This window comes from Ovis canadensis, chromosome 12 (genome assembly GCF_042477335.2).
Source record: "Ovis canadensis isolate MfBH-ARS-UI-01 breed Bighorn chromosome 12, ARS-UI_OviCan_v2, whole genome shotgun sequence".
NCBI classification, from domain to species: Eukaryota; Metazoa; Chordata; class Mammalia; order Artiodactyla; family Bovidae; genus Ovis; species Ovis canadensis.
In genome coordinates, this window is record NC_091256.1 from 42,808,017 (window position 1) to 42,833,956 (window position 25,940).

General features: G+C 37.9%; 1 protein-coding gene across 2 annotated transcripts in view; it reads right to left on the minus strand.

Annotated features, from left to right (window-relative positions):
- EFCAB2 (EF-hand calcium binding domain 2) overlaps positions 1-25,940 on the minus strand; it is a 145,933-nt gene that overhangs the window by 93,144 nt on the left and 26,849 nt on the right. For both annotated transcript variants that reach the window (XM_069545502.1, XM_069545501.1), the window contains exon 2: positions 3,635-3,719. In XM_069545502.1, the coding sequence (XP_069401603.1) occupies positions 3,635-3,719 (85 nt within the window). The remainder of the gene's footprint in view (positions 1-3,634; positions 3,720-25,940) is intronic.

The following is a 25,940-nucleotide window of genomic DNA, read 5'->3' on the forward strand; positions in this document are numbered from 1 at the left end:
CTGCCTTCAATCTGTTGCAATATCACACATGCAGCTTTTGAAAAAACTCCAATATACACTTGTGAAAAATGAGAATGAAAATAGCAAATACTGTCTCCGATTTATTACAAGAATAGCTTTGATTTCACAGACTCCTGAAAGAATCCTAGGGATACACAGGATTCTCCAAACCATTTTGAGACCTACTAACTTATATCAGTCCTATGTGGCAAATGTAAAAACTGAGGCACAGAAAGAATAAATAAGTTACTCTTATTTAAATAAGAGTAAATAAGTTACTCTTCGATCCCTGGGTTGGGAAGATCCCCTGGAGAAGGAAATGGCAACCCACTCCAGCATTCTTGCCTGGAAAATCCTATGAACGGAGGAGCCTTTTAGGCTACAGTCCATGGGGTCGCAAAGAGTTGGACACGACTGAGCAACTTCACTTCCACTTTCAAATAAGTTAGAGTGAGTAAATAAGTAAATAAGTTAGAGTGACAAAGCTAGGAATGAACTCAGAAAGTCTGATTCCAGTCCCCAGGTTGTCCCTCAGAGCCAGGAGGAAAACAGCTCATTTAATAACGTTTTACACAATGATGAAAAAAAACGAAAACAAAACAAAACCCACTGGCTGCCTGGCAGTCACAGTACCATACCTCCACTCCACCTAAAGTAATAAAATTTCAAATTAAAGTTTCCAATTCATGCAAAGCCGAGATAAGGGGTGCTGGTCTGCCCTTCAAGAGAAACAGCGTCACTGAGGGATCAAGCACACGACAGGGCAGAAACAGTCAAAAGCCCAGTAAGTCTCTCAAGGAACAACTCTCTCTTCCAAGCCAAGCTATTTCTGTCTCTGGAACTCTTACCCCATTCAGACACCTCTTTACTCAATCTACCCAGAATACTGCCTTCAATTCTTTTTTTTTTATTTTAATGTTTAAAGTCTTTATTGAATTTGTTACAATATTGCTTCTGTTTTCTTTTTGGTTTTTGGGCTGCGAGGCAGGTGGGATTTTAACTCCCCAACCATGAATCGAACCACACTGGAAGGTGAAGTCTTAACCACTGGACCACCAGGGAAGTCCCCTGCCTTCAATTCTTAATTAAAATGCTCAAAAAGAAGAGTAATGAAGAGACTAGTTCTATCAGATAGTAAAGCATACTATATAAATTGAGAGCAATTAATGTAGGATTGTCCTAGCATGGCTTCCTTGGTGGTTGAGAAGGTACAGAATCCGCCTGCAATGCAGGAGACCGGGGTTCGATCCCCAGGTTGGAAGATCCCCTGGAGAAGGGAATGGCAACCCACTCCAGAATTCCATGGACAGAGGAGCCTGGTGGGGTCCATGGGGTCGCAGAGTTGGACGTGACTGAGCGACTAACACTCACTTTCACTACTTGTCCTAGTATATGGTCATGAGGTAAGGCAATAGGTCAGAATACGTAACCCAAATCAGATGCAATTATAGAAAATGTAGTATATTATAAAATGAATCTAATAATTCAAGAGATAAATAAATGGAATGGCTTAGTAATTTGGAAAAGGAGAGTCTATTTAGACCTTCACTTTTAACCATAAGCCAAAATAAATTTGAGCAAGATTAACTGTTTTTACAAATAGAAGAGCCCGCTAAAGCTAAGAAAAGCAGGACCAGACTTTACTTCAGCACTACGTCCCCTGAGCCTCTCCCAGGGCTGAGGCACAGCTGCCCCAAACAGAAGAAACTAATCTGAGTTTCGACTGCGTCGTTATCCTGTTATTCCATCTTTGGCAAGTCACTTTGCTTCCTGGCTGATTTATAAAAAGCAGATAGTAATGATACTGGCAGCATGAGAATGCTCACTGTAAACTTTAAAGTGCTATACGAATTAGCAGAAGGAATAAAGACTAGAAATTGCATCATTCCATGTTGCTACCACTTGGATATTTCAGTGGTAAAAACTATGCCAATTTTCCTGGTAACTGTCTTTCTTTTATAAAGCAGACAATTTAAGTGAGAACATATACTTTCCCGCTGGGTCTCAGGACAATTATTTTAATTCTGAGTGGGAAGAAAGATGCGTCCCATAAGCGTGTGTGTGTGTGTGTGTGTGTGTGCGTGTGCGCTCAGCTGTGTCCAACTCTTTGTGACCCCATGGACTATAGCCCGCCAGGCTCCTCTGTCCATGGGATTTCCCAGGCAACAATACTGGGGTGTGTTGCCATTTCCTAGGGGATCTTCCCAACCCAGGGATAGAACCCAAGTCTCTCGCATCTCCTGCATGGGTGCGCTGGTTCTTTACTAGCGGAGCCACCAGGGAAGCCCATGAGCGTGTTTGCATGTATGCTCTGCCGCTTTAGTCATGTCTGACTCTCTGCGACCCCATGGACTGTGGCCCACCAGGCTCCTCTGTCCAAGGGATTCTCCAGGCAAGGATACTGGAGTGGGCTGTCATGCCCTCCTCATAAGCATGTTTATGTCCCCTGAATTGGCCCTTTCACCAAAAAAATGGCAGGCATCACTGCTCTAAGGGATTTGGGAGATTTTCTCTTTACTGCTACTTTTTGGAAGCCTCCCCTCAAAACAGGAGACTATCCTGTGAAGTCCATGAAGGGTGGGGTGGAGAGGAGGAGGGTAGAGGTGGGTATCTTGGAACCAATACCTTGTGGATACTGAGGGATGACTGTAGTTACAATCGGTCATACTCATATTGTTCATTCAGTCTAGCTCAAATTTAAAGCATTTAGTCCTCTGACCAGTCTGGAAGTGATGGGGCTGGTTTACAAGCATCAAATGGTTCTTGCCAAAACCATTTAAAAATCATTTCCCACTGTTTTGTTGGCCTCCATACTGAGTTCTAACTCTTGAGATTGTGATCACATCAAATATTTCTCAATCAGCTTGGCTTCCTGGAAGGATGATTTCATTATCTTTCTTTGATGTACATGTGTGGCACAGATTCTACAACATGCATAATCTCCTCTATCTTTTGCCTCTTTTTTTCAAACTATTCTTTGTCTCCTGTCCTCTATTCTAAATCTACCAGTATTCGTGTTTTTTTCTCATCTTTTTATGTTCTTTTGTTTTGGTTCTTTTTGTTATTTTACTTGAGGAGTGCATCATGTTTGAGAATTATTAATCCTTCTCTATAATATCCCATTTATGCCTGATAATACATAGCTATGGTTTTTGGTTTGGTTTTGTTTTTTGCCACACTGCACTGTTTGTGGGATTTCAATTCCCCGTCCAGGAAATGAACCCAAACCACGGGAGTGAAAGTTCAGAATTCTAACCACTAGGCCACCAGTGAATGCCACATATCTATGTATTCTAAAAGTAAATACATTCTATGTATTGTAAAAGTAAACTAATATTTACTGAGTGTCAACTGTGTGTCCAGCACTAAAGCTATAGTATACAAGTTTGTCTCATTCACAGAATTTAGTCTATAGATTAGAATAGGCAATGTGGACATATAGTCTTTCCACTAGATTATGAAGACTAAGAAACAGTACTGATACAAAACAGCAGCTAGAAAAGACTTTTTGGCCAGCACAGAAACATAAATACTTTAGCATAGTAAATTCAAAGAATGTAGAAAGAGAAATGAACCATCTTCTATTTCACCAGTTGTATCGGCAATTTAGAATTAGAAGGAAACATCTCCAAACCTCACATCCACTGTATTATTTGATTCATGGTCAAACACTTCAAAAGCTTCTTTGATTTTTTTGTGAAATTCTGCTACAGCTATCTCTGCAAAAGAAAATAAAATTATTTTACTCTAATTTTAAATTCAAAACAAAAAAATTCAACAACTAGAAATTATTTATAAGGAAGAACATGCAGAACACTTCCCTAGTATTCTTTTTCGGCGGGGAGGGGAGTTATGTAGGGGAACACCTTTTTTCTTAGGAGAGGCATGCTGAAGTCTTTAAGAGTGAAATGTTATAATATTTGCAATTTACTTCCCCCGTCCCCTTCCCAATATTCTTTTTGTTTGTTTGTTTAATTCCTAGATTAATTTTTAAATTTATTGCTTTAATTACTTTATTTATTTGCCTGCATTTGGGCTTAGTTGTGGCACATGAACTACCATTCATTCTATTTCACTCACATGCTCTATTTTTCCAGGTTGCAACATAACCTTCAATTGTGAAAACTATCAAAGGGATGTAACAATTTACTGATATTTATTAATTATTAATTTATTATAATAACATGGTGGCAAACTTCTAGTTTGATAAGCAAATAAATGTTAGCTCATTATTTAAATGTACAGTTCCTTGCTTACAAGTAAATCTGAATAGTGATCCTTAATGCTTGTTTATCACCTCTGTTTTCTATGTTTTGAATTGTCTGTTCAGGTTCTCTGCTCATCCCTACTGGGATCTTCCATTTTTTTCTTAACAATTTGTAATGAGCTCTTTAAATAATAAAGACTTACTGAAATTCTTACTTAATTCTTACGGAAAACAATTTAAAGAATTACTGAAAACAATTTTCCAGGTCAGTTGTTTGCATTTGTTTTCCTAAAATGAAAACAGTTCCATCTCCCTTATGAATATCAAAATCATACATGATTACTGAAGACAAAAAAAAAAAAGAAGTTGAGACCAAGTAAAAATTACTTCAAATCCTAACATGCAGAGTTAACTACTCTTACTGTTGCCCTCTAATCTAATGTTTCACTCAACAGTAAACTGTGAGCACCTTTTCATTCTCAAAAAAGTATTTATTACATTCTCATTTTTAGTGGCTGATTATCCATTATAGAACTTTATCATAGTTTATTAAACCAGCTCCCTAACTGTAGACATTTAGGTAGTTTCTAAATGTTTTTGTTGTTAAGTATATTCATTCTTGAGTGAACCATTCTGCCCAATTCACCTTTGTGCATTTGTCTTATTATCTCACTGAAATACGGTAAGTTGAATGCAGCTGAATTTGTGTTAGATAGTGGGAATGTTCTTACTAGTTCTCATGGTAACTTGGGGAAAATCTCACTGGTTATAATACTGTCATTTCACAAAGCTGATATTTGCTTTTTAAATTTAAGATTACCTTTTAAAAGTATGTTATTTTTTATTTTTATTTTAGTCACACCTGTTGAGACTTCTTATCCTTTAAAGTTGAGAAACACAGCCTTTGAAAGGACCACCAAAAGAGGGAGAAAATTATCTTTTTTCAATTATATTTTTCAATTAAAGGGTATGTGTTTGACAAAAACAGACTCACAGATACAGAGAGCAAACTACTAACTAGTGGTTATCAGTGGGGAAAGGAGTGAGGGGTGAAATAGGAGAATGAGATTGAGAGACACAAACTACTATATATAGAATAAATAAGCACCAGTCAGAATGGCCACCATCAAGAAGTCTACAAACAATAAATGCTGGAGAGGGCATGGAGAAAAAGGAACCCTTTTACATTGTTGGCGGGAATGTAAATTGGTACCGCCACTGCGGAAAACAGTACAGGGGTTTCCTAGAAAACTAAAAACAGAGGTACCACATGACCCAGCAATCTCACCCCTAGGCATGTATCCAGAGAAAAATCACAATTTGAACAGATACGTGCACCCCAACGTTCATGGCAGAACCATTTACAATAGCCAAGGCATGGAAACAATCCAAGTGCCCATCAACAGACAACTGGTTTAAGGAGATGTGATATATATATACACAATGGAATATTGCTCAGCCATTAAAAATAATAATAATAATGCCATTTGCCACATGGATGGACCTAGAGATTGTCATATGGCGTGAAGTAGGTCAGACAGAGAAAGACTAATACCATATGATATTGCTTATATGTGGAATCTAAAAAAAGGGTACAGGGCTTCCCTGGGGGTCTAGTGGTTAAGAATACACCTGCCAATTCAGGGAGCATAGGTTCAATCCCTAATCCAGGAAGATCTCACAGGCTGTGGAGCAACTAAGCCCATGTGCCACAACTACCGAACCCGTGTGCTGCAACTACTGAAGCCCACATGCCTAGAGCCTGTGGTCCACAACAAGAGAGGCCACCACCATGAGAAGCCGGCAGACCTCAACAAGGAGTAGCCCACGCTCGCCACAGCTGGAGAAAGCCTGAGCCCACTGCAGCAATGAAGACCTAGCACAGTCAAAATAAATAAATAATCTTAGAAAATAAAAATTAAAAAATGTAAAGGGTACAAATGAACTTATCTACAAAACAGAAATGGTGTTACAGATGTAGAAAACAGATTTAGGCTTCCCTGTGGCTCAGTGGTAAAGACGCCGCCTGCCAACGCAGGAGACACGGGTTCGATCCTTGGTCTGGGGAGATCCCGCGTGCCGCAGAGCAACTAAGACTGTGCACCACAAGCCTGTGCTCTAGAACCTGGGGACCACAACTACCGAGGCAACATGTACAGCTACCAAAGCCCACGAGCCCCAGAGCCTTTTCTCTACAAGAGAAGTCACCGCAATGAGAAGCCTGAGCACTGCAATGAAGAGCAGCCCCTGCTGGCCACAGCTAGAGAAAAATCTGAGCAGCAGCAACGACCCAGCACAGCCGAAAACGCATAAACAAAAAACTTCAGAAAGAAAAACTATGGTCACCATCGGGTAAGACGGGAAGGGCAAGTTGGGAAATGGGGATTGACATATACACAGTACTCTATGTAAAACAGATAACTAACTGTACAGCACAGGAAACTCTACTCAATACTGTGCAACGGCCTATACGGGAAAATGATCTGAAAAAGAGTGGGTAGATGGATAACTGATTCACTTTGCTGTACAGAAGAAACGAATTCACAGTATTGTAAGTCAACTATACACCAATAAAAATTATAAACAAATAAACAGGATATATTATACAGCACAGGGAAATATGTCATTATTTTGTAATGACATTAAATAGAATATAATCTATAAATATTGAATCACTATGTTGTACACCTGAAATGAATATAACATTGTAAATCAACTACAGTTCAATTTAAAAAGGATGAGTTTTTGGAATTATAATTTCAATTGTTTTAAGTTTTTTAATGGCTGAGAAAAATGCTTTCACATTTTTACATAAACAAAGTTTCTCACTGGTAATAAACTATCAAAAATTGAGGATCTTATACTTTAAAATTTAATCAGGAATTGAAAATGTCGTCCCTCGGAATCCATGGGGAGAGTGATTCCAGGACCTGCAGACACCAAAATCTGAGGACACTCAAGTCCTTTATATAAAATACCGTAATATTTGCATATAACCTACACGTATCCACCCATATAGGCTAAATCATCTTTAGATTACTTATAATATCTAATACAATGCAAATGCTACATAAACAGCTGCTGGCATGGCAAGCTGAAGTTTGAATCTGAAACTGAAAGCTTAGTAAACAACTCTATACCCACCACCTGTATCAAACTATTATTAATGTTTTGCCATTTTTTTCTTCTTTCCTAAATCCCTGTCTTTAATTACAGACATTACAATTATTCATCCCTAAATACTTCAACATGCATCTCCTAAAAATAAGGACATTCTCCTACATAATCCCAATATAATTATGATATTGTTAAAATTCATAAAAATTCACTAAGAACATATAATATCTATTCAATATGCAAATTTCTAAATTGTACCATAATGTCTGTTTTACAGTTACTTTTTCAATCTGCACTCTAATTAAAGTTTATGTCATACATTTGGTTTTAAAATTTTTTGGTCTCTTTTAAACTAAAACAGTCTTTCATTCTCTCCTGGTCTCCTGTCCCCCAGAGAAATTGGCTTGTGGAAGAGACCAGGCTATGCAATGTCTTATAAAATGGCTTACTTTCTGGACTTGTCTGATAGCGTTATTTCACCCTCATGTTAAAAAAACTACTACTCCGTTAAGTTTCATTCCTTCATATCACCTGCTACTCCTTCTCACTACTGTTCTCTACTGATTCTCTGATCACTTTCCTCCAAATTTATCAAGCCAACCAATTTAATTTCCAACAACCCATCCTCACACTTCTATTTGAACATCAACACCTTTCGATTCTAATTATTAAATACTTTAAAAATCAGTCTCCCTCTTCCATTTCCACTGCCACAGTTTAAGTCTAGACCTTCATTGCTTCTGGCCTGGATTAATGCAGTCACTTCCCCTGGATTTATGCAATCATTTCCTGTCTTTTTGCCTTTAGTCTCCTTTCCCTCCATTTCCATTCCATCCTTCAAACCATAGTCCACATTTTGCTAGGATTATCTGTTTAAAACAAAAATTTGTTCATATGACTTCCTGGTTTAAAATCTTTCAATGATTCCCAAGTTCTTTCAAAAAAATAAAGAAGCATTCAGTCTCCTAAATCGCGTCTACAAACTGGCCCTTCCTTATCTCAAAAATGTCATTTCTCAATACTTTTTCATACAGATTCTCCACCTTGGAAATCTTAGTAGTTTTTCAAATAGTATGCTTTTTCATTGTTATTATGATTGATAGTCCTCTGTATGAAACAGTCCTCTCCTTTTTCTGGATAATTCCTACTTATCATTTGAGACAATAACACACTTTCCTTTCATCTTCTTTTTGAATTAGCTACCCTCCTATGTAATCATATAGCACCCATGGATATCTCTATTATAATATTATATCAAACTGTATTGTAATCAGCAGTTAACTAGTCTCCCCTTCCACATTTGTAAACACCTTGAGAACAACTTTGACACTGCCTGGAACATACTAAATTCTCAATAAATGCTTATTAAATAGTTAATAATTATATATGAGACAATCCATGTCCCATTTGGATATGACAACTCACAATTTCCCTTTTTGATGTTTTGTTGGGTATTTTTAACAGAATTATATTTATTTCCTTTATATAATGAAACTGGAGAATGCCTAATTGTTTTTCTATGTCACAGAACAATTTGTGTAGCAAGAGAACCATCTTTTGGGTAAGAAATTGGCAAGGAAAGAAGTTACTATAAAAAAATGACAGTAAAATATAGTGGTTAACAAATTCAGCAATATATTACAAGGATTAAACATCAAGACCAATGGAATTTATTCCAGAGACACAAGACTGTCAATCAGAGTTACATACTACATTCATAGAATGAAGGCAGAAAAGCCACATGATTAGGATAATTGATATAGAAAAAGCATTTGACAAAACTCAACATCCTTTCATGATATTAATATTCTGAACACTAGGAACAGAAGCAAACTTCCTCAACATGATAAGGGCCTATATGAAAAACCCACAGCTAATATCATTTTCAGGGCTGAAAGACAAAGCTTTTCCTATAAGATCAGGAATAAGATAAAAAAGGCCTCCTTTACCACTTTCCAACATAGTATTGGATGTTCTAGTCAGTTAATCTGGGCAAGAAAGAGAAATAAAAGGCATCCAAGTTGAAAAGAAAGAAGTATAATCATTTCTGTTCATAGATGACAATCTTATTATGTAGAAAACCCTCAGTCTAAGAAAAAAAAGAAATCTGACAGAGCAAATAAATACATTCAGCAAAGTTGCAGGATGCGAAATCAACACACAAAAATCAGTCACATTTCAATATAATAAAAACAAACAATCTGAAAAGGAATTTTAAAAATTCCATTTGTAATATCACTAAAATATCAACCAAACAAAAATACATAAGTTGGATGTCATCAAAATTAAAACTTTTGTGAAATCAAAGGACACTACTAAGAGAGTGAAAAAACAACCCACAGAATGGGAGAAAAATTTGCAAAGCATATATCTGATAGGGATTAATATTCAGAATATATAAAGAACTCCTACAACTAAACAACAACAGAAAAACCAACCCAATTTAAAAAGATGAAAAAATTTGAATAGACATTTCTCAAAAGAAGTTATACAAATGGCTAATTAGTGCCTGAAAAGATGTTCAACATCACTAGTCATTAGGATATCTGTTATAAAAATAGGAAATAACAAGTCTTGGTGAAGATATGAAAAAATTGGAACAGTTGTACCTTACTGATGGAAATATAAAATGGTACAGCTTTGTGGAAAACAGTATGGAAGTTCTTCAGAAAATTAAAACCTAATTACCATAAAACCCAGCAGTTCCACTTTTGGGTATACGCCCAAAATAATTGAAAACAGGGTCTCAAGTATTTGCACACCAGTGTTCACAGCAGCATTATTCACAGCAGCCAAAAGGTGGAATCAACCCGAATATCCACTGACAGGTGATACATAAATGAAAGTGGCGCATACAGACAGTGGAATATCATTCAGTCTTAAAAAGGAACAAAACTATGAAACCATGACACGTGCTACAACATGGGTGAACTCTGAAGATGTTATATGCTAAGTGAAATAAGCCAGATACAGAAGGACAAATATTGCATGATTTCAAATGTATGAGGGAGGCAGAATAGTCAAACTCATAAAAACAGAAAGTAGAATGGTGGTTGCCAGGAGCTGGGAAGAACTTGTCAGGAGAGAAGAGGAATAGGAAGCTAATGTCTAGTGGGTACAAAGTTTTTGTTTGGAATGATTAAAAGTTCTGATAATGGAGAGGGTGATAGCTGCAGAGCACTGTGAATGTTCTTTGTTGTTGTTCACTCAGTCACATGCGACTTTTGTGACCCCCTGGACTGTGGCACGCCAGGCTTCTGTGTCCTTCACTGTCTCCTGGCGTTTGGTCAAACTCACGTCCACTGAGTCAATGATGCCATCCAACCATCTCATCCTCTTTCGCCCCTTCTCCTCCTGCCCTCAATCTTTCCCAGCATCAGGGTCTTTTCCAGTGAGTCAGCTCTTCGCATCAGGTGGCCAAAGTATTGCAGCTTCAGCATCAGTCCTTCCAATGAATATTCAGGGTTGATTTCTTTTAGGATTTCCTTTAGGTTTGATCTCCTTGCTGTCCAAGGGATGCTCAAGAGTCTCCTCCAGCAGCAATGTCACTGAATTGGGCATTTGTAAAAGGTTAGAATGGTTTTTTAAAAATCCTAAAAATCGAAGTTCAAAAAGAAAGAATCAACCATTCTAATGTCATTGTTCTAAAACTGACTGGTAATGGGTGCACATATCTATGAATATATTAAAAACTGAACTGTATATCTTGAAAGAGTGAACTAGATGGTATGTGAATTATATCTCAGTAAAGCTGCTATTTTAAAAAAATGGAAGGGATATTATAATTCTTACACTCATAGGTAAGATAATTATATAAGTAAACATTCCTCTTATTCTAATGACAATTTTTTTAAGTTACTAAAATATTTTCAAAATGCCAATTAATGTAATTTTTAACATGCTTGTGAAGGCAGTCCTTCTCAATCTGAACTCTTATTTCCTCTTCTTGTACCTTACATTAGCTGTCTTAGTCTATTGGGCTAAGATATTGGACTGCTGTAACGAAGTATCACAGACCAGGTAGTTTATAAACAACAGAAACTTATTTTTCACAGTTCTGGAGGCTGAAATTCTGAGACCAGGATGTCAGTATGGTTCAGTGAGGACTCTCTTTCAGGTTACAGACTTCTCATTGTATTTTCACATAGTGGAAGATGGTAGGGACCTCTGCACGATCTTTTTTATTAGGGCAGTAATCCCATTCATGAGGGCTACATCCTCATGACCTAATCATTTGCCAAAGATTCCACCTACTAATAACATGACTTTTGGGAGTTAGGATTTCAACATATGGTCTGGTGCTCAAAAATTCAGATCACAGCTCAATTAGTAAGTAATATCTTGTATCTTGTGAACGGGTATGGCTAGATAGAACACTCTTGCCTTGTTCCTAATCTTAGTGGGAAAGTCTCAAATTTCTCACCATTAAGTCTGATGTTAACTTTAGGTTTTTGTAGATGCTCTTTCTCAAGTGGAGGAAGTTCCCTCTATTCCTAGTCTACTGCTAAGTTGCTTCAGTCGTGTCCGACTCTGTGCGACCCCATAGATGGCAGCCCACCAGGCTCCCCCATCCCTGGGATTCTCCAGGCAAGAACACTGGAGTGGGTTGCCATTTCCTTCTCCAATGTATGAAAGCGAAAAGTGAAAGTGAAGTCGCTCTTTGCAACCCCATGGACTGCAGCCTTCCAGGCTCCTCTGCCCATGGGATTTTCCAGGCAAGAGTACTGGAGTGGGGTGCCATTACTAGGAACTAGTAATTTTTCTTTTTTACTCTGTTGATGAGATGAGTTACATTAAACGACTTTTGAATGTTGAATCAGTCTTGCATACCTGGGATAAATCCTACTTGTTTACAGCATATAATTGTTTTTATATATTATTGGATATATATGTATTAGAAGCACTTAATATGGATCAGGCAATAATCTAAATTCTTTACGTATTTTAACAAATGGAATCAAGCTGGAATCAAGATTGCTGGGAGAAATATCAACAACTTCAGATATGCAGATAATACCACTCTAAAGGCAGAAAGTGAAGAGAAACTAAAGAGGCTCTTGATGAGGGTGAAAGAGGAGAGTGAAAAAGGTAACTTAAAATTCAACATTCAAAAAACTAAGATCATGGCATTTGGTCCCATCACTTCATGGCAAATAGACAGGGAAACAGTGGAAACAATGACAGATTTCATCTTCTTTGGCTCCAAATCACTGCGAATGATAACTGCAGCCACGAAATTAAAAGACACTTGGCTCCTTGGAAGAAAAGCTGGACAAACCTACACAGTACATTAAAAAGTAGAGACATCACTTTGTCAACAAAGGTCCATATGATCAAAGCTATGGATTTTCCAGTAGTCATGTACGGATCTAAGAGTTGGACCATAAAAAAGGCTGAGTGCCAAAGAACTAATGTTTTCAAACTATGGTACTGGAGAAGACTCTTGAGAGTCCCTTGGACAGCAAGGAGATCAAACCAAGCAATCCTAAAGGAAATCAACACTGAATACTCATTAGAAGGACTGATGTTGAAGCTGAAGCTTCAATACTTTGCCACCTGATGTGAAGAGTCAACTCATTAGAAAAGACCCTGGTGTTGGGAAAGACTGAAAGCAAAAGAAGAGGGCGACAGAGGATGAGATAGTTGGATAGCATCACTGATTCAATGGACATGAACTTGAGCAAACTCCGGGAGATGGTGAGGGATAGCAAGGCCTCGGGTGCTGCAGTCCATGGGGTCACAAAGAGTCAAACACAGTTTAGTGACTCAACAACAACAAATCATTAACCAGACTTACACACGCATACTTGCTAAGTCACTTCAGTCATGTCTGACTCTTTGCAACTCCATGGACTATAGCCCACCAGGCTCTTCTGTCCATGGGGATGCTCCAGGCAAGAGTGCTGGAGTGGGTTGCCATGCCCTTCTCCAGGAACCAAACTTATCAGGATGATGCCATTATTTTTTTATTGTAACAAAATATACATAACATGAAAATTTCCACAGCCATTTTTAAGTATACATACAGTTTAGTGATATTAACTACATTTATATTACTATGCAGCTATCATCATTGTCTATCTCCAGAACTTTGTGCTATATATGCATTAGATGGGCTTCCCAAGTGGCTCAGTAGTAAAGAATCTGCCTCCTGATGCAGCAACTGCAGAAGTGGGTTCAATCCCTGGGTCTGAAAGATCTCGAGAAGGAAATGGCAACCCACTCCAGTATTCTTGCCTGGGAAGACCCATAGACGGAGGAGCCTGGTGGGCTATAGTCCATGGGATTGAAGAGTCAGATGCAACTTAGCGACTGAGAATGTATGCACCTGTCAGCTCAGTTCAGTTCAGTCATTCAGTCGTGTCTGACTCTTTTTGACCCCATGAATCGCAGCACGCCAGGCCTCCCTGTCCATCACCAACTCCCGGAGTTCACTCAGACTCATGGCCATCGAGTCAGTGATGCCATCCAGCCATCTCATCCTCTGTCGTCCCCTTCTCCTCCTGCCCCCAATCCCTCCCAGCATCAAAGTCTTTTCCAGTGAGTCAACTCTTCCCATGAGGTAGCCAAAGTACTGGAGTTTCAGCTTTAGCATCATTCCTTCCAAAGAAAACCCAGGGCTGATCTCCTCTAGAATGGACTGGTTGGATCTCCTTGCAGTCCAAGGGACTCTCAAGAGTCTTCTCCAACACCACAGTTCAAAAGCATCAGTTCTTCGGTGCTCAGCTTTCCTCACAGTCCAACTCTCACATCCATACATGACCACTGGAAAAACCATAGGCTTGATTAGACAGACCTTTGTTAGCAAAGTAATGTCTCTGCTTTTGAATATGCTATCTAGGTTGGTCATAACTTTTCTTCCAAGGAGGAGTAAGCGCCTTTTAATTTCCTGGCTGCAATCACCATCTGCAGTGATTTTGGAGCCCAAAAAATAAAGTCTGACACTGTTTCCACTGTTTCCCCATCTATTTCTCATGAAGTGATGGGACCAGATGCCATGGTCTTCTTTTTCTGAATGTTGAGCTTTAAGCCAACTTTTCCACTCTCCATTTTCACTTTCATCAAGAGGCTTTTTAGTTCCTCTTCACTTTCTGCCATAACGGTGGTGTCATCTGTATATCTGAGGTTATTGATATTTCTCCCAGCAATCTTGATTCCAGCTTGTGCTTCTTCCAGACCACCGTTTCTCATAATGTGCTCTGCCTATAAGTTAAATAAGCAGGGTGACAATATACAGCCTTGACTTACTTCTTTTCCTATTTGGAACCAGTCTGTTGTTCCATGTCCAGTTCTAACTGTTGCTTCCTGAGCTGCATACAGGTTTCTCAAGAGGCGGGTCAGGTGGTCTGGTATTCCCATCTCTTTCAGAATTTTCCACAGTTGATTGTGATCCACACAGTCAAAGGCTTTGGCATAGTCAATAAGGCAGAAATAGATGTTTTTCTGGAACTCTCTTGCTTTTTCCATGATCCAGCAGATGTTGGCAATTTGATCTCTGGTTCCTCTGCCTTTTCTAAAACCAGCTTGAACATCTGGAAGTTCACGGTTCACATATTGCTGAAGCCTGGCTTGGAGAATTTTGAGCATTACTTTACTAACGTGTGAGATGAGTGCAACTGTGTGGTAGTTTGAGCATTCTTTTGCATTGCCTTTCTTAGGGACTGGAATGAAAACTGACCTTTTCCAGTCCTGTGGCCACTGCTGAGTTTTCCAAATTTGCTAGCATATTGAGTGCAGCACTTTCACAGCATCATCTTCCAGGATTTGAAATAGCTCAGCTGGAATTCCATCACCTCCACTAGCTTTGTTCGTAGTGATGCTTTCTAAGGCCCACTTGACTTCACATTCCAGGATGTCTGGCTCTAGGTGAGTGATCACACCATCGGGATTATCTGGGTCATGAAGATCTTTTTTGTATAGTTCTTCTGTGTCTTCTTGCCACCTCTTCTTAATAGCTTCTGCTTCTGTTAGGTCCATACCATTTGTCCTTTATTGAGCCCGTCTTTGCATGAAATGTTCCCTTCGTATCTCTAATTTTCTTGAAGAGATCTCTAGTCTTTCCCATTCTGTTGTTTTCCTCTATTTCTTTGCATTGATCACTGAGGACAGCTTTCTTATCTCTTCTTGCTGTTCTTTGGAACTCTGCATTCAGATGCTTATATCTTTCCTTTTCCCCTTTGCTTTTCACTTCTCTTCTTTTCACAGCTATTTGTAAGGCCTCCCCAGACAGCCATTTTGCTTTTTTGCATTTCTTTTCCATGGGGATGGTCTTGATCCCTGTCTCCTCTACGATATCACAAACCTCATTCCATAGTTCATCAGGCACTCTTATCTATCAGATTTAGTCCCTTAAATCTATTTCTCACTTCCACTGTATAATCATAAGGGATTTGATTTAGGTCATACCTGAATGGTGTAGTGGTTTTCCCTACTTTCTTCAATTTAAGTCTGAATTTGGCAATAAAGAGCTCATGATCTGAGTATTAGATACTAATTACTATGGTTAAATATGAACTTAAATAAGTTTCTGTTTCAAAATATTGTATCACGGGATCAAGACTATTCGAATTGATGAGACTAACATGAATGAAGTCTTATGGAGAAAAACAATTGAAAACCTTTGACGAGTCTATTATTTAAATAGATTAAAATAAGGCAAGGTTGATTTTTTTAATGCAATTACTCTGGCAGACTCCAACAGTCATAACTGGTAGCTGAGAATGCTACCTGAAAGAGTAAACCCAGATCTCAAGATGAAAATAGCACCTATTGTACAGGCTGCCTACTGTATTTTAAAACTAGTAAGAAAAACAAATCTTTAATAGAGTAGCATGTGTGCATGCTCAGTAGCTCAGTCCTGTCCGACTCTGCAACTCCATGGACTGTAGCCTGCTAGATTCCTCTGTTCATGGAATTTTCAAGGCAAGAATACTGGAGTAGGTTGCCATTTCCTTCTCCAGGGGACTCTTCCTGAGCCAGAGACCTAACCTATGTCTCTTGGATCTCCTGCATTGTCAGGAGGATTCCTTTCCACTGTGGCACCTGCAAAGCCCTGGATAGAATAGACACAACAGTAATAAATACACTTCATCCTAATTCAAATGTCTTGTTGGTTATAAAATTAAAGCGCACATCACAGGGCAACTAAGCCCGAGCACTACAACTACTGAGCTGGTGCTCTGGAGCCTGCTAGCTGTAACTACTGAAGCCCGAGCACCTAGAGAACGCCACCACAAAGAGAAGCCTGAGACTGACTTGAGAAAGCCCGTGCACAGCAACAATGGCCCAGCACAGCCAAAAATAAAATAGATAAAATGTTATGAAATAATAAAGGGCATACATATTTTAGACAATAAATCAAGTTTAACAATTCTAACACTCCTGAATACTACTATCAAAGGTTCCAAGTAGTTAAGCCAATCAAGAAGCTAAAACCAAACTAAAGCATCATGTTCCCTTCTTGCCCTTTAGTATCCCTGACTTCTTTTTTTTATTTAGATTCTTCATCTTCAAAATACAAAAAGCCAGATTGTGTATATCATTGCCAAAATATAAGACTCAGTCTCATAATATTTGGCTAAAATACCGTGGTAACAAGTCAGAAAGCTATATTAACCTATTTACATGTTAACAGCCTAATGGAAGCTTTAAAAAGTTTTTATTGCTGTCAGAAAAAAAATAAACTATTTAAATTAAAATGAAAGTACAAGAATATGTCTTTGCAACAATGGATGTGAATATATGCCAAAAATATTAATATTTGGCAACTTATACTGATTAAGTCAGTATTTCAAAACAATTAAAATAATGCCTGATGGAAAAACAACTTTTATCAGGAAAAAATCTTGAGGATTAGAATATAACAAATGAGATACTTGAAATAATTATGTCTTAAGAAACAGACCTTTTTTAACCTAAAAGTATATTAAAACAGAATGTAATGTGATCAAATGTGCTATCACTAATTTTTAAAATGATTTTGGTAATCAAAGTACTTCTCTCTATGAATTTGTGTGTATATAACATTATTTAAGTTGGTACAAGTTTAAGTTGGTCCAGTATATCTTCGTTAGTTATTAACATACAGATGATTTTTTGCAAATTTTTGAGAAATTTCCAAAATGTTTGGCTGATGACATATTTAGGCCAGTAGAGAAGAAAAAAGACAACTGAAAACCTGGGAATCAAGAACTGAAACAAAATTTAGAAGTCATTTAGCCCTCTCAACTAATGAGAAAATCCCCTCTGAAATGTGCTTATGTGGTTGTGGATCAAGGTTTGGTTTATTGTCCTCCACTGTGTGACTAATCACTCATTTTTGTTTTCGGTTTTAAGAAGCATTGCACTTAAAAAGGTGACCAAGACCACCATTAAGAATGGTGAAAAATATGTTCACATAGCTCTTAAAAAAAAGAAATCCATACTCAGTCCTCATTCACAAGGCATAAAGTCTCAATTAAATTTAACTCTTTATTAGTCATATCAATAGAAAAGTAAAGTCATAATTCATAAATGTGACAAATGTGCTCTGGAAATAATAAATCTCTTGCTACAGAATATGTTTAAACCATAACTTTAACATATATGAATAAATGCTTGGGAATTCCTTGACAGTTCAATGGTAAGGACTGGGCACTTTCACTGCAGTGGCCTGGATTTGATCCCTGGTAAGAACTAAGATCCCTCAAGCTGCACGGTGCAGTTTTTAAAAAATGCTTGGTTGATAATCCAAGTAATTCCACTTATTTAATTCATGGTTACATCTAATTCAACATCAAAAATGTTATCTCAAAAATTAAGTAAAGCTAAAATATAATAAGCAAGTGTTCAGCAAGGTAGATGCAGTTTTGTGAAGCTTGGGAAAAATATTAGCAATAACATTTAATTTCACAGAAATGTCACATTCAGCAGGTGTTCTAAAAAATGTTACTTTTTATAGCATGCTCACTTAGCAAATGAGCACTTTCATAAAATGGTCAGATGGTGAAATAATATCAGACATACTAGTTAACAAGCACATTTTAAAAATGTAATTAATTACTTTATTTTAATTGGAGGCTAATTACTTTACAATATTGTGGTGGTTTTTGCCATACATTGACATGAATCAGCCACAGGTGTACAGGTGTCCCCCCATACTGAATCCCCCACCCTATCGCTCTGGATTGTCCCAGAGCACCAACTTTGAGTGCCCTGCTTCATGCATTGAACTTGCACTGGTCATCTATTTTACGTATGGTAATAAATATACATGTTTCAATGCTATTCTCTCATATCGTCCCACCCTCGCCTTCTCCCACAGTCCAAAAGTCTATTCTTTGCATCTGTGTCTTTTTTGCTGTCTTGAATATAGGGTCATCATTACCATCTTTCTAAATTTCATATATATGTGTTAATATACTGTATTGGTGTTTCTCTTTCTGACTTACTTCACTCTGTATAATAGGCTCCAGTTTCGTTCACCTCATTAGAACTGACTCAAATGTGTTCTTTTTTATAGCTGAGTAACATTTTATTGTGTTTATGTACCACAACTTCCTTATTCATACCGACAGACATCTGGGTTACTTCCATGTCCTAGCTATTGTAAACAGTGCTGCAGTGAACACTGGGATACATGTGTCTCTTTCAACTCTGGTTTCCTCAGTGTGTATGCCCAGTAGTGGGATTGCTGGGTTGTGTGGCAGTTCTAGTTCCAGTTTTTTAAGGAATCTCCACACTGTTCTCCATAGTGGCTGTACCAGTTTGCATTCTCACCAACAGTCTAAGAAGATTCCCTTTCCTTCACACCCTCTCTAGCATTTATTGTTTGTAGACTTTTGGATGGCAACATTCTGGCCAGTGTGAAATGGTACCTCATTGTGGTTTTGATTTGCATTTTTCTGATAATGAGTGATGTTGAGCACCTTTTCATGTTTGTTAGCCATCTGTATGTCTTCTTCGGAGAAATGTGTGTTTAGTTCTTTGGCCCATTTTTGTTTGGGTTTTTTTTTAATATAAATTTACTTATTTTAATTGGAGGCTAATTACTTTACAATATTGTATTGGTTTTGCCATACATCAACATGAATCCATCATGAGTGTACATGTGTTCCCCATCCTGAATTCCCCTCCCACCTCCCTCCCCATCCCATTTCTCTGGGTCATCCCAGTGAACCAGCCCCAAGCATCCTGTACCTAGACTGGCAATTCATTTCGCATATGATAATATACATGTTTCAATGCCATTCTCCCAAATCATCCCACCTTCGCCCTCTCCCACAGAATCCAAAAGACTGTTCTATACATCTGTGTCTCTTTTGCTGTCTCACATACAGGGTTATCATTACCATCTTTCTAAATTCCATATATATACTTTATTATACTGTATTGGTGTTTTTCTTTCTGGCTTACTTTCTCTGTATAATAGGCTCCAGCTTCATCCACCTCATTAGAATTGATTCAAATGTATCCTTTTTAATGGCTGAGTAATACTCCATTGTGTATACATACCACAGCTTTCTTATCCATTCGTCTACTGATGGAGATCTAAGTTGCTTCCATGTCCTGGCTATTATAAACAGTGCTGCGATGAACACTGGGGTACACGTGTCTCTTTTGATTCTGGTTTCATTGGTGTGTATGTCCAGCAGTGGGATTGCTGGGTCATATGGCAGTTCTAGTTCCAGTTTCTTAAGGAATCTCCACACTGTTCTCCATAGTGGCTGTACTAGTTTGCATTCCCACCAACAGTGTAAGAGGGCTCCCTTTTCTCCACACCCTCTCCAGCATTTAATGATTATAGACTTTTGGATAGCAGCCATTCTGACTGTCATGAAATGGTACCTCATTGTGGTTTTGATTTGTGTTTCTCTGATAATGAGTGATGTTGAGCATCTTTTCATGTGTTTGTTAGCCATCCGTATGTCTTCTTTGGAGAAATGTCTGTTTAGTTCTTTGGCTCATTTTTTGATTGGGTCGTTTATTTTTCTGGAATTGAGCTGCAGGAGTTGCTTGTATATTTTTGAGATCAATTCTTTGTCAGTTGCTTCACTTGCTATTATTTTCTCCCATTCTGAAGGCTGTCTTTTCACCTTGCCTATAGTTTTCTTTGTTGTGCAGAAGCTTTTAATTTTAATTAGGTCCCATTTGTTTATTTCTGCTTTTATTTCCAATATTCTGGGAGGTGGGTCATAGAGGATCCTGCTGTGATTTATGTCAGAGAGTGTTTTGCCTATGTTCTCCTCTAGGAGTTTTATTGTTTCTGGTCTTATGTTTAGATCTTTAATCCATTTTGAGTTTATTTTTGTGTATGGTGTTAGAAAGTGTTCTAGTTTCATTCTTTTACAAGTGGTTGACCAGTTTTCCCAGCACCACTTGTTAAAGAGATTGTCTTTAATCCATTGTATATTCTTGCCTCCTTTGTCGAAGATAAGGTGTCCATTAATGCATGGGTTTATCTCTGGGCTTTCTATTTTGTTCCACTGATCTATATTTCTGTCTTTGTGCCAGTACCATACTGTCTTGATGACTGTGGCTTTGTAGTACAGCCTGAAGTCAGGCAGGTTGATTCCTCCAGTTCCATTCTTCTTTCTCAAGATTGCTTTGGCTATTCGAGGTTTTTTGTATTTCCATACAAATTGTGAAATTATTTGTTCTAGCTCTGTGAAAAATACCTCTGGTAGCTTGATAGGGATTGCATTGAATCTGTAGATTGCTTTGGGTAGTATACTCATTTTCACTATATTGATTCTTCCGATCCATGAACATGGTATATTTATCCATCTATTAGTGTCTTCTTTGATTTCTTTCACCAGTGTTTTATAGTTTTCTATATATAGGTCTTTCATTTCTTTAGGTAGATATATTCCTAAGTATTTTATTCTTTTCATAGCAATGGTGAATGGAATTGTTTCCTTAATTTCTTTTTCTACTTTCTCATTATTAGTGTATAGGAATGCAAGGGATTTCTGTGTGTTAATTTTATATCCTGCAACTTTACTATATTCGTTGATTAGCTCTAGTAATTTTCTGGTGGAGTATTTAGGGTTTTCTATGTAGAGGATCATGTCATCTGCAAATAGTGAGAGTTTTACTTCTTCTTTTTCAATTTGGATTCCTTTTATTTCTTTTTCTGCTCTGATTGCTGTGGCCAAAACTTCCAAAACTATGTTGAACAGCAGAGGTTAGAGTGGGCACCCTTGTCTTGTTCCTGACTTTAGGGGAAATGCTTTCAATTTTTCACCATTGAGGATAATGTTTGTGGTAGGTTGGTCAGATATACCTTTTATTATGTTGAGGTATGTTCCTTCTATTCCTGCTTTCTGGAGGGTTTTTTTTTTTTTATCATAAATGGATGTTGAATTTTGTCAAAGGCTTTCTCTGCATCTATTGAGATAATCATATGGCTTTTATTTTTCAATTTGTTAATGTGGTGTATTACACTGATTGATTTGGGGATACTGAAGAATCCTTGCATCCCTGGGATAAAGCCCACTTGGTCATGATGGATGATCTTTTTAATGTGTTGTTGGATTCTGTTTGCTAGAATTTTGTTAAGGATTTTTGCACCTATGTTCATCAGTGATATTGGCCTATAGTTTTCTATTTTTGCGGCATCTTTGTCAGGTTTTGGTATTAGGGTGATGGTGCCCTCATAGAATGAGTTTGGAAGTTTACCTTCCTCTGCAATTTTCTGGATGAGTTTTAGTAGGATAGGTGTTAGCTCTTCTCTAAATTTTTGGTAGAATTCAGCTGTGAAACCATCACAGCTGGTCCTGGGCTTTTGTTTGCTGGGAGATTTCTGATTACAGTTTCAATTTCCATCCTTGCAATGGGTCTGTTAAGATTTTCTATTTCTTCCTGGTTCAGTTTTGGAAGGTTGTACTTTTCTAAGAATTTGTCCATTTCTTCCAAGTTGGCATATAGTTGCTGATAGTAGTCTCTTATGATCCTTTGTATTTCTATGTTGTCTATTGCAATCTCTCCATTTTCATTTCTAATTTTGTTGATTTGATTTTTCTCCCTTTGTTTCTTGATGAGTCTGGCTAATGGTCTGTCAATTTTATTTATCTTCTCAAAGAATCAGCTTTTGGCTTTGTTGATTTTTGATATGGTCTCTTTTGTTTCTTTTGCATTTATTTCTGCTCTAATTTTTAAGATTTCTTTCCTTTACTAACTCTGGGGTTCTTCATTTCTTCCTTTCCTAGTTGCTTTAGGTGTAGAGTTAGTTTATTTACTTGACTTTTTTCTTGTTTCTTGAGGTATGCCTGTATTGCTATGAACCCTCCCCTTAGCACTGCTTTTACAGTGTCCCATAGGTTTTGGGTTGTTGTGTTTTCATTTTCATTCATTTCTATGCATATTTTGATTTTTTTTAATTTCTTCTGTGATTTGTTGGTTATTCAGCAGCATGTTGTTCAGCCTCCATCTGTTGGAATTCTTAATAGTTTTTCTCCTGTAATTGAGATCTAATCTTACTGCATTGGGTCAGAAAAGATGCTTGGAATGATTTCAATTTTTTTGAATTTACCAAGGCTAGATTTATGGCCCATGGTGTGATTTATCCTGGAGAAGGTTCCATGTGTGCTTGAGAAAAAGGTGAAATTCATTGTTTTGGGGTGAAATGTCCTATAGATATCAATTAGGTCTAACTGGTCTATTGTATCATTTAAAGTTTGTGTTTCCTTGTTAATTTTCTGTTGAGTTGATCTATCCATAGGTGTGAGTGGGGTATTAAAGTCTCCCACTATTATTTATTGTTAATTTCCCCTTTCATACTTGTTAGCATTTGTCTCACATATTGCGGTGCTCCTATGTTAGGTGCATATATATTTACAATTGTTATATCTTCTTCTTGGATTGATCCTTTGATCATGATGTAGTGGTCTTCTTTGTCTCTTTTCACAGCCTTTGTTTTAAAGTCTGTTTTATCTGATATGAGTATTGCTACTCCTGCTTTCTTTTGGTCTCTATTTGTGTGGAATATCTTTTTCCAGCCCTTCACTTTCAGTCTGAATGTGTCCCTTGTTTCGGGGTGGGTCTCTTGTAGACAACATATATAGGGGTCTTGTTTTTGTATCCATTCAGCCAGTCTTTGTCTTTTGGTTGGGGCATTCAACCCATTTACATTTAAGGTAATTATTGATAAGTATGATCCCATTACCATTTACTTTATTGTTTTTGGGTTCAAGTTTATACCTCTTTCTGTGTTTCCTGTCTAGAGAAGATCCTTTAGCATTTGTTGGAGAGCTGGTTTGGTGGTGCTGAATTCTCTCAGCTTTTGCTTGTCTGTAAAGCTTTTGATTTCTCCTTCATATTTGAATGAGAACCTTGCTAGGTACAATAATCTGGGATGTAGGTTATTTTCTTTCATCACTTTAAGTATGTCCTGCCATTCCCTCCTGGCCTAAAGAGTTTCTATTGAAAGCTGTTATCTTTATGGGAATCCCCTTGTGTGTTATTTGTTGTTTTTCCCTTGCTGCTTTTAATATTTGTTCTTTGTGTTTGATCTTTATTAATTTCATTAGTATGTGTCTTGGGGTGTTTTGCCTTGGGTTTATCCTGTTTGGGACTCTCTGGGTTTCTTGGACTTGGGTGATTATTTCCTTCCCCATTTTAGGGAATTTTTCAACTGTTATCTCCTTGAGTATTTTCACATGGTCTTTCTTTTTGTCTTCTTCTTCTGGGACTCCTGTGATTCGAATGTTGGGGCATTTAACATTGTCCTGGAGATCTCTGAGATTGTCCTCATTTCTTTTAAGTCATTTTTCTTTTTTCCTCCCTGTTTCATTTATTTCTACCACTCTATCTTCTACCTCACTTATCCTATCTTCTGCCTCTGTCATTCTACTGCTGGTTCCCTCTAGAGTGTTTTTGATCTCATTTATTGCATTATTCATTATATATTGACTCTTTTTTATTTCTTTTAGGTCTTTGTTAAACCTTTCTTGCATCTTCTCAATCCTTGTCTCCACGCTATTTATCTGTAACTCCAATTTGTTTTCAAGATTTTGGATCATTTTCACTATCATTATTTGAAATTCTTTATCAGGTAGATTCCCTATTTCTTCCTCTTTTGTTTGGTCTGGTGGGCATTTATCCTGTTCCTTTACCTGCTGGGTATTTATCTGCCTCTTCATCTTGTTTATATTGCTGTGTTTAGGGTGGCCTTTCCATATTCTGGCAGTTTGTGGAGTTCTCAATTGTGGATTTTCCTCGCTGTGGGTGGGGTTGGACGGGTGGCTTGTCAAGGTGTTCTGATGTGTGGAGCTGGATTTCTTCTCTCTGGAGTGCAATGAAGTATCCAGTAATGAGTTATGAGATGTCAATGGGTTTGGTGTGACTTTGGGCAGCCTGTATATTGATGCTCAGGGCTATGTCCCTGTGTTGCTGGAGAATTTGCGTGGTATGTCTTGCTCTGGAACTAGTTGGCCCTTGGGTGGTGCTTGGTTTCAGTGTAGGTATGGAGGCATTTGATGAGCTCCTATCAATTAATGTTCCCTGGAGTCAGGAGTTCTCTGGCGTTCTCAGGATTTGGACGTAAGCCTCCTGTCTCTGGTTTTCAGTCTTATTCTTACAGTAGCCTCAAACTTCTCCATCTATACAGCACCAATGATAAAACATCTAGTTTAAAGATGAAAAGTTTCTCCACAGTGAGGGACACCCAGAGACGTTCACAAAGTTACATGGAGAAGAGAAGAGGGAGGAGGGAGATAGAGGTGACCAGGAGGAGAAGAGGGGGAATCAAAAGAGGAGAGAGGAAGCTAGCCTGTAATTGCTTCCCTATGTGCTCTCCACAGTCTGGACCACTCAGAGATGTTCACGGAGTTACACAGAGAAGAGAAGAGGGAGGAAGAGACAGAGGTGGCCAGGAGGATAAAGGGGGGAATCAAAAAGAGAGAGATAGATCCAGCCAGTACTCAGTTCCCTAAGTGCTATCCACAGTCTGGAACACACAAAGAGATTCACAGAGTTGGGTAGAGAAGAGAAGGGGGAAGGAGGAGATAGAGGTGACCTGGTGGAGAAAAAGGAGAGTCCAAAGGGGAAGAGAGCAGTCAAGCCAGTAATCTCGCTCCCAAGTAAAAATGGGTACTGAAGATTGGGTTCTTAAAGGTACAAAATTGATAACAAATATAAAAAAGCAAAGTTTAAAAATCTACAGTAGAGGTTGGATTCTCAAAAATACAATATTAAAGAAAAAAGTCACAAAAATTATAAAATATATATATATGAAGTTTGCTTTAAAAAATAGGGTCTTTTTTTTTTACAAAGTAATAGTAGGTTACAAAAATGAAAATTAAAGGAGTAATTGAGGACTTAAAAATAAATCTCTTTTTTAATTTAAAGAATGATAATAGTAAAACTATATCTAGGACTTTCTCTGATGTTGTGGACAGTGTGGGCTCAGTTCATTTTCAGATAGTTCCTTGATCCGGCTGATAGTTCTCTGCCGGGGTCCAGCCCCGGTGGATCCAGAGTGATTCGATCTATAGGTCCCTTCCTATGTAGTCGGTGCTAACTACAGGGTTTTAATCTATTGCACCTGTCACTTCCAAGCGGTTCCCTCTGTTTGTTTCAGCTTCTTCTGTTTGCTGGTCTCTTCATTTCCGCCCTGACACAAGGGGGCAGTGGTGGA